Below are 15,187 nucleotides of genomic sequence, written 5' to 3' on the forward strand. Positions count from 1 at the left end.
TCGCTGCCACAGGACTCGGCCCGTGCTCACTCTGTCGCTGCCACAGGTCTCGGCCCACTTGCTCCGCTCTGGGACTCAGCCCATGTGCTCATCTCCCTCTAGGGATCCGGCTGCAGTCCGTCTCCCTTGGCTCAACTCTCCAGGTAGAGCAGGTCAGTCAAAAGTTGGTTGTCGGGGGGGAGCGGGGAGCACAAGAGAAAAATCTGCAAAGAGGAGAAAAAACAAAAAAGAAAAGGAAAAGGAACTAGTGAGCAGAGGAGCTCTGACTGGAACGTCCTACTCTGCTGCCATCTTGGAAGATAATTGTATCACAGTGCTCCCCAACAGATATCCCTTCTGCCTGTCCAACTTCATTCTTTAATACTGAAACTAGAACCATCCCCTCTCCTGTTGGAATTGTAATGATGTTGTGAATGCATTTCATACTAATTCTATCCCAGTTAATATTACAATTGTTGAAATCACCCATCATTACTGCTATGTTGTTTTTGTGCATCTCAGGGATTTCATTCTGATTATTTGGGGGTCCTTAATACACTCACATTAGTGTAAATTCCCTCTTTTTTTGTTTTTCAGTTCAATCCATATGGCTTTATTTCTTGATCCTTCTACCATATAATCCCACCTCACAGCTATAATCAATGTTTTAAGACAGAGCATTCTTCATCCTGCCTTTAAAACACCCCTGTCTCTATCTTGCCTGAAAACTCTGTAACCAGGAATATTGAGCTGTCATTCTTGCATTTCTTTCAACCACATCTCATTAACAGCTATAATATCAGTCTTCCACATGGGGGTCTGTGCTCTGTTATCTGCCTTATTCTCTGGTCAGCTAAACTCTTTCTCAACAGAATAAGCAAAACTTCCTCTGCGGATGTTGTACCCAGCCCATGCTTGCAGCACCATGTCTCACCATGTTTGAAAATGGATAATGGAGCTGCAAACCTTGCAGCAAGAGGTGAAAATAATCAAAAGTGTAAAAAGATCATTTGAAAGGTTTGAGAAATTATCATGTTATTGATTGACACCTCCCTTTTCTCCCGTGCAAGTTTATGTTTGCGCACTCTCTTTCTCTCTCTGTCTTCTCTCTGCTTAACTCTGCAGACTGGAGCTATCTGTCACTTAGGGTATAGTTTCATATCCTCCTCTTCCCACTGAGTGTGACAGTCTCTTTCTTGCTCTCTTTCTCCCTTTAGACCATATCAACTCTTCCATTTTATTTCTGTCTCCATAGCTCTGTCTTCCTCTCACTCTCATTGAGTGGGTACAGGTACTCTTTATCCCATGAGGTGGCACTTTATCTTGCTCACCCTTTCTGCCCCACAATGTGGTGCTGCCCATCTCTTTGCATAGGACAGTGCCTGCTTTGCAGCCAGGAGGGATCTGCTGCTAGTCTGCCTCAGTGCAATCCTTTGCAGCACTGAGTGAATGCTGCACTATTGGAAGTGGAATCTTTCTGGAGAGATGTTAAGTTGAGGCCCCATCTCCCTGTTCAGGTGGATGTAACAAATCCCACACACTATTTCAAAAGGGGTGTCCTAACCAATATTTGAACCTCAGTCAACATGACAGAAACCTGATCATCATTACACTGCTATTTGTGAGGGATGGCTGTGCATATATTGGCTAATTACAAAAATGCTTCATGGGCCACAAAGCATTTTGAAGTGCTTGGTGGTTGATGAAACGCTCTATATAAAAGTGAAAGGCTTTCTGCTTTGCTTTCTGCAGGCTCGTGCCAGTCAGGATGGAATGTGGTGCAATGGCAGCAGGAACTGTGGATTTGAATCCCACTTTAAGCGGAGGTCAATCCCCCACCCCACCTCTGATAAATGAAAACCGAAACACCTAGAGAGATGTGCCTCGCCCTATAATGTGTTAAAAGGGCCCCCAATCTGTTATAAAGGTGCGGTTAAATAAAAAACTAAACCCCTGACAGTCTCTTTATAATCAACAATTTGTCTAACTCTAACAGTGAACAAACCAAATAAATTATTAACAAACCGAATAAACCTCTTGTAACTACTAACTAATCCTGAATAAAACAAAATTCTAATGGTATGTTGTTCCAATAAATACAAGTCCCACTTACATAAATCAAAATAAAAAAAGAATTAGAACTTAGTCTCTCAAAGTTACAACCAGGTTACATCTTCTGGAATGTTCTGTGTCTTCTCCATTGATCTTCTGTCAGAAATGCCTTCTGTGTCGAATTCTTTTGTCAGGAATATTAACTAAGAGTGCTGCCGTACCTTTATTAAGATGGTGCTTTCTCTAAAAGCTGAGAGAGCTGATCGGTTAGTAGATGGCAGTTCGCTTTTTGCCGATTTTGCAACTGTCCCTGTCTTTTATACCCTTGATGACATATCAATTTCTTGCAATAGTGTTGGTCCTTTATTGTTAGAGCAATCAGATTTAAACTTAATTGGTTTTTAGTATCTAAGTGCCTGGTTTAAATTAATTGGCTAAATCAAAACTTGTTGTTTCCTGCCCCTCTTACGCAGCTATGTTCAAGCCCAGGTGTTCTGTGGAGAAGGAGCATGTGGTGTCCACCAACACCTCGATATCTTTAGGGAGAGGTGGGGACCACAGGGAGTGGAGTGCTTTATTTTCCTGTCGAACTCTATTTTGATTTGATCCCTACCCTCCCCTTCACTCTTTCTTCCACATAGGCATTGCCCCTATGGCATTGTGCTTGTCACTGGTATTTTGGGCCACATGGGTGTTTTTCATGGTGGTGGAATATTACTAAAGTTATCTACACAACCCTGGTGTTTTACACTGTATCCTGCACCTACACACACACACACGGGTGCTGGGGAAAATAAGCACTACTGCTGTATGGCAGTAGTGTAAGGGGAAAGATAAAAAAGGAAAGAAAATGACCAGGAGAATAGAAATAAAAATCAAAACTTGTTGTCTTTATAACAAACCAAAACTGCGGCTTGGCCTGCTAACCATCCAGCCTTTTGATATAAATGTTACAATTCGGGTGCTCTGTGCACCTGCAAACCCACAAGCTACCCACAGATTTTTTTTTTAATCTCCAAGCCTAGAAAAAGCACATCATCTTTTAAAGGGACCACACATTGCTTTCCTTCCTATCATTTTATAAACATCCATATTTTACAAACACTAAATTCCAACATCCTGCCTTCCAATGCACAAGTACTCTACCCAACTTCGCAACAGTAACCTGCCTAAGCAGCCTGTATATGTTTCTAATAAGCTTATGGGTGGTGGTAATAGTGGGACAGTCTCCTGGTCAGTTATGCTTGTTGCTGAATGGTCATCATCATCGGCGGTCCCTCGCAGATGGGGATGACTCTCTTCCTCACTCAGGGTGAGTCCGTAGGTGGCTGTACAGACTGATGCAGCTACCGCGGGCTCTGTTACAGTTGGGACAGAAGGTGGTCATGGCAAGCGGTGGGTGGGGCATCACTGTGGCAGCGCACTCCTTTCGAAGTTTTCACCTGGCTTCCAATTTTTCCCTACGGCAAGTCTCAAGGTGCTTGACATCTTCTCCTCCTCCACTTTGGACGGTCTTGGCCCAGTGATTTTCAGGATTCTGTGGGAATGCTGCACTTCCCCACTGAGGACTTGAGCACTCACTCTGTCCACCCGGGCCTAGCCTGCCGTTTTGAAGTTGGGAGTAGAGTAGTTGCTTGGGGAGTCTCATGTTGGGCATGTGGACAATCAAGGGTGGTCAGTGCCCTCAAAGCTGGGCATTTTGGCCTGGTCAGGGATACTGGCGTTGGTACGTCTTTCTTCCCAGCGGATTCTGACGACAGGTTTAGGAACCTCTTTCAGGAAAATGGAAACAGAGGTAAGTAAGCATGTGCTTTGCCTGCCTCATGCAGCGCTAAATGTGAGAGAAGAAACGCTAAGTGGCTAGTTAATTCCTTGGGGCATGAAATGACCTCAGTGGGGTGGTGCTGAATTTCTGGTTGTCCGCTCAGGGTGGCGCAGCTGAGCTGTTGTGTGACTGGCCCAGCCTGAGCTGCAGGGACTGAGAGAGAGGGCTCTGAGAACCGGTGGAGTCTGTCTGCAACATCCCCGAGTCAGAGCAGCAACAAGCCGTGTGCGAGCGGACAGCGGCGATGGTGCAGAGTTTATAGAGGGGCTGCAGCAGAAGCGGGCTTGACGAGGCAACAAAGCAACAACAAAAAAGAGAACGACACAGAATCCCTCTGGCTCTGTGACAACTCCGAGATAAGATAAAGCTCCGCTGAGTGTGGATGTGCCGAAAAGCAGTAGCGAATCCAGCAATGGACCATGCCGGGGCTAAACATCCCGCAGGCTGGGCTACAAACTTCCAAACTCTCCTCCTCTTCCTGGGATCCAACCTGGTGCTTCACCGCTTCGCTAACGGTAAGGGAACAACATCATCTGCAAATTCAGGCATTTTTCTTCAAACATTTACTGAGAATTAGATATAGTTAAAACGGATCCCGAATTATTCAGACTTTAGAGAGTTTTTTTTAATGGAAATAAATCTGGTGCAAATCTGTGTGCGCGGTTGGACTCGACGTTGTGTAGACGTTGCAGAACTTTGGATGACAAATGCACGGGGAATGATAATTATATTATTTTTCTTTCTCCCAGTATTCTCCCGGGACAGTTCTTGTCATTAACTTTAAGTAAATGAAGAGAAGTCACTGACATGAACACCGTGTCAATTTCAGACCAAACTTTAGCAAGCACAGACTTTTTGTTTGTTTTTGAATCCGATTTAAAACTTCTGTACTTGTAAATAAAATCCCTTTTGAAGGTTTATCTTTGTTTTCAATCGTCTTCCTGTAAACGGGCACTAGGCTTTGCAAACATGCAGCCTTTCAAGTTGGAATTGGGTTTTGCTTGAAAAATGCAGCTCTCAGTACTGCTTTGCAAAGCTTTAATTTACGAATAAACTGTCAGACCTGCTAAGTGTCCAAACTGCAAAGGGATCAGGCATTTCAATCCTTCTCCCTTGCCCCCCCCCCCCCCCCCCCCCCCCCCCCCCACCCATTGCCTCCCTGGGGTGCCAAAGTTGGCAGCCTGTATCCCTGAGGGTGTACAATGCAACCTAACTCTTGTGTCGGGGATGAGTGAGTTCTCAGCTTGAGATCTGTCTCCCACTCAGTCCCTGCAAATAGATTCCACAGTCTGGTGTGAATTCTTCTGGTTAACTAGCATAAAATGCCCTAGCCAGTGTTAGAGTGAATGAAACTTAAAAATTAAATTATCACATGCCCTGGAACTCGAGTTAGTGCAAGTCTTCACAGTAAACTCCCTTGAAGATTATCCTTGCATTTTAGCCAGTGCATAGAAGTTAAAATGTAATGATTAAGATGCTTTCCAACTCTTTTAAGTTATATTTCTATTTTATTCCGCAGTGCTGTTGATACCTTAAATAATGTAAGTGTGTTTGGTACTTGGGATATAATGTGGTTCAGTTAAAATCATCATCATCAATAATAAGTCACTTAGTATAAAATGTCAACGTGGAGGCTGTGGTTACTTTTTAAAAATTCCCCAATGAAAAGACAATAATGACCCGGTATGGTTATAGTAAACTCACTGGATTAAGCGAAATTTAAAACATGATGTGTGTTCCTCTGTTGTGAAGACAATCACCTACTGTGCTGTTCCATTGCAAATGAGAGAGATCCACCGGAGGGTCAGTCCTGTCACTGTTGATCTAATTGAGTTGCATGGGAAAGTTAATCAAGATATACTCATTTTACTTTTTGTAGAATACCATACTGTACCAGTACTTCTCCCTGTAAAATTTATTTACACATTATTCATTTTCTCATCTACAAGAGACCGCCGATGATAACTATTCAAATAAGCTTATTGTTACTGCTGCCAAAAGCTGGGGAAAATGGATATGTTTACAAGGGGTCCTTACAGTCAATTTATTTACTGGTTCTGTTTTAGGAAAAAAACTGACCTAATTTTGTGTGTGTGAGTTGGGCAACTTGCTGTTGGACATCAAATATACAATTTACCCTGGACTACAATTCCACATTGGATCAGGGATTCTGCAAGCTATTGTGCTTGGAGAGTAACTAGTTTTGTTGGAATTTTAAGCAAAAGCAAAATATTGTAGATGCTGGAAATCTTACATAAAAACAGAAAATGCTGGAAATACTCAGCAGTTCAAACAGCATTTGCAGAGAGAGAAGCAAAATTTAGTATTTCAGTAAGATAACTTTTGAAAGTTCTATCATTGCCTGTTTTTGCTATGTTTAATTGATCCTTTTTGAATATTTGGCACCTGTACCTGTAGAAATGCTGATTCAATGCAACTTAGTCAACATAGACCCAGGCTTTGGTCATCATTGGTTACCCCATTAACTAGACTTTATGTGGAACCTTCAACTCAAATCTATTTGCCTGACAGATGTTGGAAGTGTGAACTGATAACAGAATGGTAAAGGCAACAAGGCATTTGGAATCTTTGTGAATGACCAATGTGATTAAGAATTGAGAAAAAAAGACTGAAGGAAATACTGAATTGAAGTCAAGTGATACAGTAAGAGAAATAGAGAGGGAAAGAAAGACTGGGTTAAAAGACAAAAGGTAATTTCCTTAAATTGTGAACAATTTTGATAAGTTAGAATTAGCTATCAGTGAGAATGAGATTCCACATTTTCAGTTGTTCTGTTTCTGAGCCAGCAAGGTTGAGTGGCAATGCAGAAATACAGATCTTGTTATTGAAAAGGTACCTGCGCTGTTAAGTACTAGCCCTAATTTGTTATTGCATGTTCCAATAGCAATCAATGTATAAATGCAGCAACTTTATGCAACTGACTGGCTGGTTGAAGATGATCAGCTGTTTGTGTGAGGCTGGCATCAGAAGGAAACGTCTGGTGATTCTGAGTTCACAGTATCTCTTCCTCCCCACAAGTTCCTGGATGGTTTACACATCAATTACAGTATGTACATTAAACTCAGCACCTGCCCTCTATAAGTGATGATTTCAAATCTTTAGTCACAATGCAATCTCTCTGTCTTTCTAGACTCATGGTATTTCTCATGTCACTGTTGTTTTGAACTTTTATTTGTCTGGTTCTTCTGAGCTCAATAAAGTTGTCCTTCCTTCTAGCTGTTCTAGTACACCCCCAAAACTGATATCTATCTGACAAATGTGGAAGACTGCTCAGATATGTCCTGTGCACAAAAAGCAGGACAAATCCAACACGCTACCTACCATCCTGTCAGCCTACTCAGTCATCAACAAAATGCTGGAAGGTGTTATCAAAAATACGATCAAGCAGCACTTTCAAATTAATGACCTGCTCAATAAGGTACAGTTTGTGTTCTGCCAAGACCACTCAGCTCCTGATCTCATTACAACCTTGGCCCAAACATGGAAAAAAATGCTGAATTCCCGAGGTGAGGTGAGAGTGACTGCTGTTGACACCCAGGCTGCGTTTAACCGAGTGCAGCATCAAAGAGCCCTAGCAAAACTTGAATCAATTGGAATCATTGGGACAGCACCCTGCTGGTTAGAGTTATGCCTGTCCCATAGAAAGATGGTTGTCTTTATTGAGGGTCAGCTAGCTCAGCTCCAGGACATCTCTGCAGCAGTTCCTCAGGGCAATGTTCTAGGCTGAACGTTCTTCAGCTGCTTCATCAATGACCTCCCCTCCATCATAAGACCAGAAGTTGATAAGTTCATCGATGATTGCACAATGTTCTGCGCCATTTGAAATCAGATATTGAAACAGTCCATGTTCAACTGCAACAAGACCTGGACAACATACTAATAATGACAGTAATAATTGAACTAATATGTAGCATTCACATCAAACAAGTGCCAGACAATGACTATTGACAACAAGAGAGAATCTAATCTTCAATTGGTCAATGGTATTGCCTTCACTGAATCCTCCACTATCATCATCCTGGGGCTTACCATTGACTGGAAATCAAACTGGATTAGGCGTATGAGCAGATTAGAGGCTCGGAATTCTGTAGCGAGTAACATTTGGCCCCCATTCTTCCCAGGGACTGCCTGTACATACAAGGCACAAGTCAGGAATGTGAGGGAATACTTCCCATTTGCCTGGAAGAGTGCTGCTCCTACAACATTCAAGAAGCTTGACAAGAAAGTCAAAGTGGTCAGTCGCTACCAACAGTGCCCATTGCTTCCATGACTGACACACAGTGGCAGCAGAGTTTACGTTGCAGAAATTTACCAAAGCTCGTTAGAGAGCACATTTCAAGGCCATGACCACCACCATGTAGAAGGACAAGGGCAGCAGATACATGGGAACACCAACCCTCTCAAGTTCCCCTCCAAGCCACTCACTATTTTAACTTGGGAATATGCAGCCTTCTCTTCAATGTCGCTGGGTCAAAATCCTGGAATTCCCTCTCTAACAATGCCACATTATCCCTGCATCCTGAGAATTGCAGCAGTTCAAGGTGGTAGCTCATCTTCTCCAGAGCAAATAGGAGTGAGCAACAAATACTAGTCCAGCCAGTGAAACCCTTATCCCTAGAACAGATTAAAAAAAGCCTCCTAATGTTGACTGAAGAATTAAATAAAAGCAAAATACTGCAGATGCTGTAAATCTGAAGCAAAAATAAAGTGTTGGGGAAGCTCAGCAGGTCTGACAGCGTCTGTGAAGAGAGAAACAGAATTTACTTTTCGAGTCCAGTGTCAATCTTCTTCAGAATCTTCACCATCTGGTCTCCCTGCTATAGGAAGATGTTGTGAAACTTGAAAGGGTTCAGAAAAGATTTACAAGGATGTTGCCAGGTCTGCAGGGTTTGATCTATAGGGAGAGGCTGAATAGGCTAGGGCTGTTTTCCCTGGAGCGTCGGAGGCTGAGGGGTGACTTTATACAGGTTTATAAAATCATGAGGGGCATGGATAGGGTGAATAGCCAAGGTCTTTTCCCCAGGGTAGGGGAGTCCAAAAGGTTTAACGTGAGAGGGAAACTATTTAAAAGGGACCTAAGGGCAACATTTTCACACAGAGGGTGGTGCATGTATGAAATGAGCTGCCAGAGGAGGTAGCGGAGACTTGTACAGCTATAACATTTAAAAGGCATCTGGATGGGTATCTGAAGAGGATATGGGCTCATGCTGGCAAATGGGACTAAATTAATGGAGAATATCTGGTCGACATGGATAAGTTGGACATCTCTATGTCTCTATGACTTTCCCAACTAAAATGGCTGAGTTTCTGAAGATTCTTTCCCACTGTGTCTTGTCACTCTATCTCCCTTGTCTCCCTACCATCGTTCAGTCACCACACCTGGAATCATCTTTTGTCTTAATTTTTTTAAACTTTTGACTTTTGTTTTTTAAATTCCCTTGAGCAACCATCAGGATTCCAAAACAAAAACATCAAATTTTCCAACGTGACAGGCTCGGTGCAGTTTGTAGAGCATTCTTCCACAGGTTATTCAGCAAAGTAAGGGTTAACATTCTATGTCTCTGAAGAAAGGATAGTATTTCTGCATATACTGCTATTTAGCATGAAGCAGAATTAAAATTCACAACTTATAATAATAAAGCTGGGTGACCACTAAAAGATATTTTAAATTATATCATACAATTGGAATTTGAGACACTTCAAGTTTATAATTCAAGCAAGCAAACAAAATAAAATGGAGTTGACCACAGGAAAACTGACAGACACAAAGTGAGGGCTGGTATGGAGTGAGTGGGTGTTCTGCAGACACTGTGCCAGTTCTTGGCTTCTGCTAAATTTGTGGTTAGTGTGGATCATATTCACTTTCTGATATTATCATTGGGAGACAAGAACACACATAACATGCTTTCATTAGTGGGACTCGTTCTGGCAGTTTTCACCCTTTCTGACTTGTAAACTGTCTCTGGGGTGGAGTCCCACAACAATTTTTGACCTGGGGCAGTTTGCCCAATGGGCCACTCTTCATACATTTACGCAGATGGTGTCAGCAATTGACTATTCAAGCATGGGTAGCTTCACACAGAGCCTAACCCTTTCCTTGTCTAACCTATATAGACATAAACACAAGTACCTGCATTCTTTTCTCTTCTCAGGCTCAGTGGTTAGCACTGTTGCCTCATAGCCCCAGGAACCCAGGTTCAATTCCACCCTTGGGCAACGTCTGTATGGAGTTTGCACATTCTCCCTGTGTCTGCGTGGATTTCCTCCTACAATCCAGAAATGTGCAGGTTCGGCAGATTGTCCATACTAAATTGCTCATAGTGTCCAGGTATGGGTAGGCTGGGTGGATTAGCCATGGGAAGTGCACGATTACAGGGATAGGATAGGGGTGGGTCCCTGGTGGGATATTCTCTAGAAGTTTGGTGTAGACTGATGGGCTGAATGGCCTGTTTCCACACTGTAAGATTCTATGATTCTTACCCTTTTTCTAGTTTCCCTGATGGAATCCCGCAAATTGCCCCCACTACCTTCCTACTGCCCTTCCAGTAGGAGGTGAGTTCTTCATTGCAATGTCATTGTTAGGCTGAGTTGGTTAGCCTGATAGAGTGGGAATTGAATCTCCTCCTCTCCTTACCTGACAAAGTTCATCTCCTCAGGAAAACGTTTCATTAGGAGCTCCTGCTTATTTTGTGCCATGAGTAACAAAAGTTGCCAATCTGACTGGGCCTTCAGACTGCCCATTTTGCTGTATTGCTAGCTTCCCAGTCCTTGCTTAATTGACAACAATTTTGTGACTTAATGTTAATTCTACTTGCAGAAAATGTGTCTGTGCAGATGTCCAATCTGTGCTGCACTATGAAGAGAGTGGCAACGGAATAGGATAAAATTACAGAATTACTTGTATCAGAAATGGCAGCTAAGTCCTGTTAGGTCTGTAGAGTTTGATACCACAGGCCATCATAACAACTCACCAGATTTCTCCAGCTCTTGTCTCTAAAAATGTGTGGTTGGATCTTCTTGCAGCTGAGTGAAGCTAATTTGTGATCAAAGTAAAATGTCAACTTTTCACAGAATCCCTACAGTGTAGGAGCAGGCCATTTGGCCCATCAAGTCCACACCAACCCTCTGAAGAGCATCCCACCCACTATAACCCAGAATTTCCCATGGCTAATCCATGATCCCTGGGCACTATGTGAAATTTAGCACAGCCAGTCCACCTAACTTGCACATATTTTGGACTATGGGAGGAAACCCAAGCAGACATGGGAAGAATGTGCAACTCCACACAGACAGTGACCTGAGGGGGGAGTTGAACTGGGTCCCTGGTACTGTGAGGCAGCAGTGCTAACCACTGAGCCACCATTCCACCCTTTTATTGCCTGGCTATCATGCTTGCTCAGTGTACATGAGTTTTTATAACAGCTATATTGGAGGTTTACTAACAGCCTAAGTGAGAAAACAGACTAACTGCACACAGCATTAACAGTTGCTCTGTACCCTTATACTTACAGACTCTCACTCCCTCACCTGCCCAACATGCACCTCTAGGCACACAGTGTCCACATGAACTGTCTGCCCACATGCACATACTGACTCACCCACATGTTCACTCAACTGCATGCACATTCTCCTTCACACTCATTTACTTTCCTTCACTGACATTCATGCATTTGCCCACCCACTCTCACTCATGTGCTTTCTACAGACTTGAATACTCTCTCACCCATCCACGCGCATGCAAACACACATTCACCTGCCCAACTGCACACACACCTTTTACTCAACCACACACAATCATTCATGCAGACACTCTCGCATTTGCAGCTGCGCAGTCGTAAACCAAAATTCTTTTAAGGGGGAATTTGACTGTTGTTTAAAAGACAGGAATGTTTGAGAACACAGGAGACAATCATGCGAAGAACAATACAAGTTCAGACTTGACAGTCTTAATGGCTGCAAACTTTGCTGTAATGCTCTGTGATTCTGTACATTGTTTTCAATAGCTTGTGGATATGTATATCTGTTTAATGTTCTCTAGAGGTCTTTACGCCTTTTGGTCTAACTGAGTCTCCAGTTGTTGTCTCTGGGTTTCTACCTTGGGGCTGTTTTTGTCAGATTCAGGTGAGCTGTGAAGGAAGAATGAAGGATTTCCTTACTGATTTTGATCTTTGTAGGCCTAAAATAGAGGTTTAAATAAAGTAAGGCTGCTCAATTTCTGAAGAAACTTTCAATGGATAGGAAACAATCAGCTTTTAAGATGTTTACAAAAAGGTCCCTCTGTCTTTGTACTTCATCCCCCTAAAGATTAGCATAGTTACTTTTCATCACTTCATGTTCTCACTGTGGTTATTGCCTGCCTTTTCCTCATTCAACTTTTTAATGAGTGTTTATACATTGTTGATGGGTTTCTGTATGGTTGTAATTTATCAAGTCTTTACAGGCATGTTGAATGAGATCCTTGCCATGATTCAGTCAATAAATGCATGGCTATTTATTGTACTGAGTGGTATTGTACTGAGAAGATCCCAAGTTTGATATCTGGTTTGTACTAAATGAAGTAATGTCTGCTGTGCGGTGAATGAGAAATGGCTGAACAAGGGAGGGGGAAATAAACCAGGAAGATTCCTGCTCCTTTTTATTATCTAGGGCACCTGCTCAAAAATGAGCATGTCTGTATGTTAGGGTGGTCATGGTTTGGAAAGCTCCCCTACCCCAATCCCCATGGACCTAGCCTTTCTCCTAGGAATGGCCACATCAGCAAGATGGAAGATGGTGATGTGATGAAGTTTGGAAACGGGTTGCTGTTGTTTTACAATGGTGGCAGGCTGCAACCACCTGTATGGATGTCCCTAAGGCTGTGCAGTTGGGCTACTAAAAATATAAGCTTCAAACTCCAGAGTATTGCTGGATCATTAATTAAAGAACTGCTTCAGCAGAACAGATTGATTTGTGATTGTTAAAATAGTCAGACTTTGAACAGCCTTATCTTAATATTGATTGGAGCTGACTAAAAGATCAAAGTTACATTATGTTGAATGGGATGATTCTGTGGTCATTAAGCTCAGGAGGCCAGAGGTGAACAGCAAGTGTGCTGGCGAGCTTCCCATTGATGTTTTAAAAGTCTGATTCCCCTTCAGCCACATTTAACTATGTTGTTGTTTAAAAATTGCACAAAAATAATTTCCTTTTAAAGTAATTATTTCTCTGATGAGCTCTACATTTTAGAATTGTGCCTTGTGTGCACATTAATTTTGTGAAATGTTAAGTAGCATTATTTTTGCTCTGAGTGCAGTGAATTTTGATTGGATGTTGATTCTAACATAGGGCAACAAAGCGTTTGCATTCCTGTTCTTTAACATTCCGTGAATGAGTGTGAACTATATGTTTGGATTCGCACAAGCCAACAAAACAACCATTAGAAATTTACTTGCAAAGTCTCACTCTTGTATTAGAGTTCTGCCTGGATTTCAAATTGGTTGCAAAGAGTCAAAAGCAATTGGGAAACATTTTGATTTGTTGTAATGAACTCTTAAGAAAGTTTCAATTGTGCACAAATTAAAAATTGCTTCATTCCAGCTGGGTTAATAGATGGCATTTTTGGGTGAGGAGTAAATGATCTTGTTCTATTGACCTGTATACTTAAACATTATGTTCCTATGATTGCATAATTTAATCTCCAAATATACAAATTGTCTCCTTTTATTTGACGGTTCCTCTGGAATCATCTTTTCAGTAATTTTTTTTTCCGAGTTCTTATGTACTCCAGTTTCCTGTTACCCTGTTCAAGAGGACTCGTGATGGCTGTTGTTTTACTGACACTGCTGGTAATCTGACATCTTGCAACTAAAATATATAAGTCCAGCCAGTAAGTGAGACCTACTTGTTAACTGTGGGACCTTCACAATCTGACTGAATCATGTCGTCACCCACCATTATACAAGCCCTACAGTGTGGAAACAGGCCTTTCGGCCCAACAAGTCCACAGCGCCCCTCCAAAGACCATCCTACCCAGACCCATTCCCCTACCCCTGCATTTCCCATGTCTAACCCACCTAATTTACACTTCCCTGAACACTATGGGTAACTTAGTATGGCCAATCCACCTACCCTGCACATCTTTAGACTGTGGGAGGAAACCACAACACCCGGAGGGAACCCACACAGACACAGGGAGAATGTGCAAACTCCACCCACACTGTTGCCTGAGGGTGGAATCAAACCCGGGTTCCTGGTGCTGTGAGGCAGCAGTGCTAACCACTGAGCCACTGTGCCGCCCTGCATGTGCCTGTGGATTATTATGAGCATAGTCAGCACAGAGCACTCAAGAACAAAACCTTTGGCTGAATCCCCTCTCCTCTCTTGCCCCCCCCCCACTCCCCCATTTGGACATTGATACCATTTCTTTTCCTTGCCTTTTCCGCCACTCCACCCAGACATATGCGTACTCAAACCCCTGGCTGGAGCCAGCTAAACAGGATGGAACCTTAGACTTTTCTCTGCCCCCGACCACGCGTTTTCACTGGGCTGCATTTGCCGAATGACCTGCTGTCATTTGTTCCTTCTGTTCTCTGTGGCAGAAGAATTAGTAACTAGACAGCACAGATTTAAGGTCAAAAGAACAAGAACTGACAAGAGAAAACATTTTCCTTTGCATATTGTGTTGTTGTTTTCTAGAATGCATTGACTGCAGTGTTGGTGGAAGCAGATTCAATGGTACTATTCACAAGGGGACTGGATAAATACTTCGAGGGAAATTTTACGGGGCTATGGAGTAACAGTAGAGGAATGGGGGAAAAAAAATGGCTAGCCCTTTCAAAGAAGCCATCTCCTTTTCAAAGGGGCCATCTCCTATATATTATGATTGTACTGTCTGCTCTTCAGGCATTTTTTAATAATTGATGTAAATGAAAACAGCTAAATTAACAAGTGCAGGGCTGGATGAACACAGCAGGCCAAGCAGCATCATAGGAGCAGAGAGGCTGACCTTTCGGGCCTAGTGCACTGTAGGGGTCTGTCAGTGATTTGAGGTTTACTGGTATAAATGGTCAGTCACTTGTTTGAACAGGATAATGTACAATTTGAAATCCTTCAATACAATATTTTTTATATTTTTTGATGTGCGTCATAATCTATTTGCTTATATATTGTTGGTGAGAGTTTCTTGTGAGCTGTCTAGGTTCAGAGGGTAGAATGCTGACTATTTGAGTTCTCCAGTGTACCGTACAATTGTAAGATCATGAGAGCAAGTGAAGTGGGGTGGGGGTTAAGACATCTCAAGATAGTCAATTAGACATTTGCAGTTATATATGC

At 42.5% G+C, this 15,187-nt stretch overlaps 1 protein-coding gene across 2 annotated transcripts in view; it reads left to right on the top strand.

Moving 5' to 3' along the window:
• Positions 1-4,029: 4,029 nt before the first annotated feature.
• Positions 4,030-15,187, top strand: part of ror1 (receptor tyrosine kinase-like orphan receptor 1) — a 292,100-nt gene continuing 280,942 nt past the window's right edge. For both annotated transcript variants that reach the window (XM_048602290.1, XM_048602291.1), the window contains exon 1: positions 4,030-4,371. In XM_048602290.1, coding sequence (XP_048458247.1) covers positions 4,239-4,371 — 133 coding nt within the window. In that variant the 5' untranslated portion in view covers positions 4,030-4,238. The remainder of the gene's footprint in view (positions 4,372-15,187) is intronic.

Source organism: Rhincodon typus, chromosome 10, assembly GCF_021869965.1.
Source record: "Rhincodon typus isolate 14 chromosome 10, sRhiTyp1.1, whole genome shotgun sequence".
NCBI lineage: Eukaryota > Metazoa > Chordata > Chondrichthyes > Orectolobiformes > Rhincodontidae > Rhincodon > Rhincodon typus.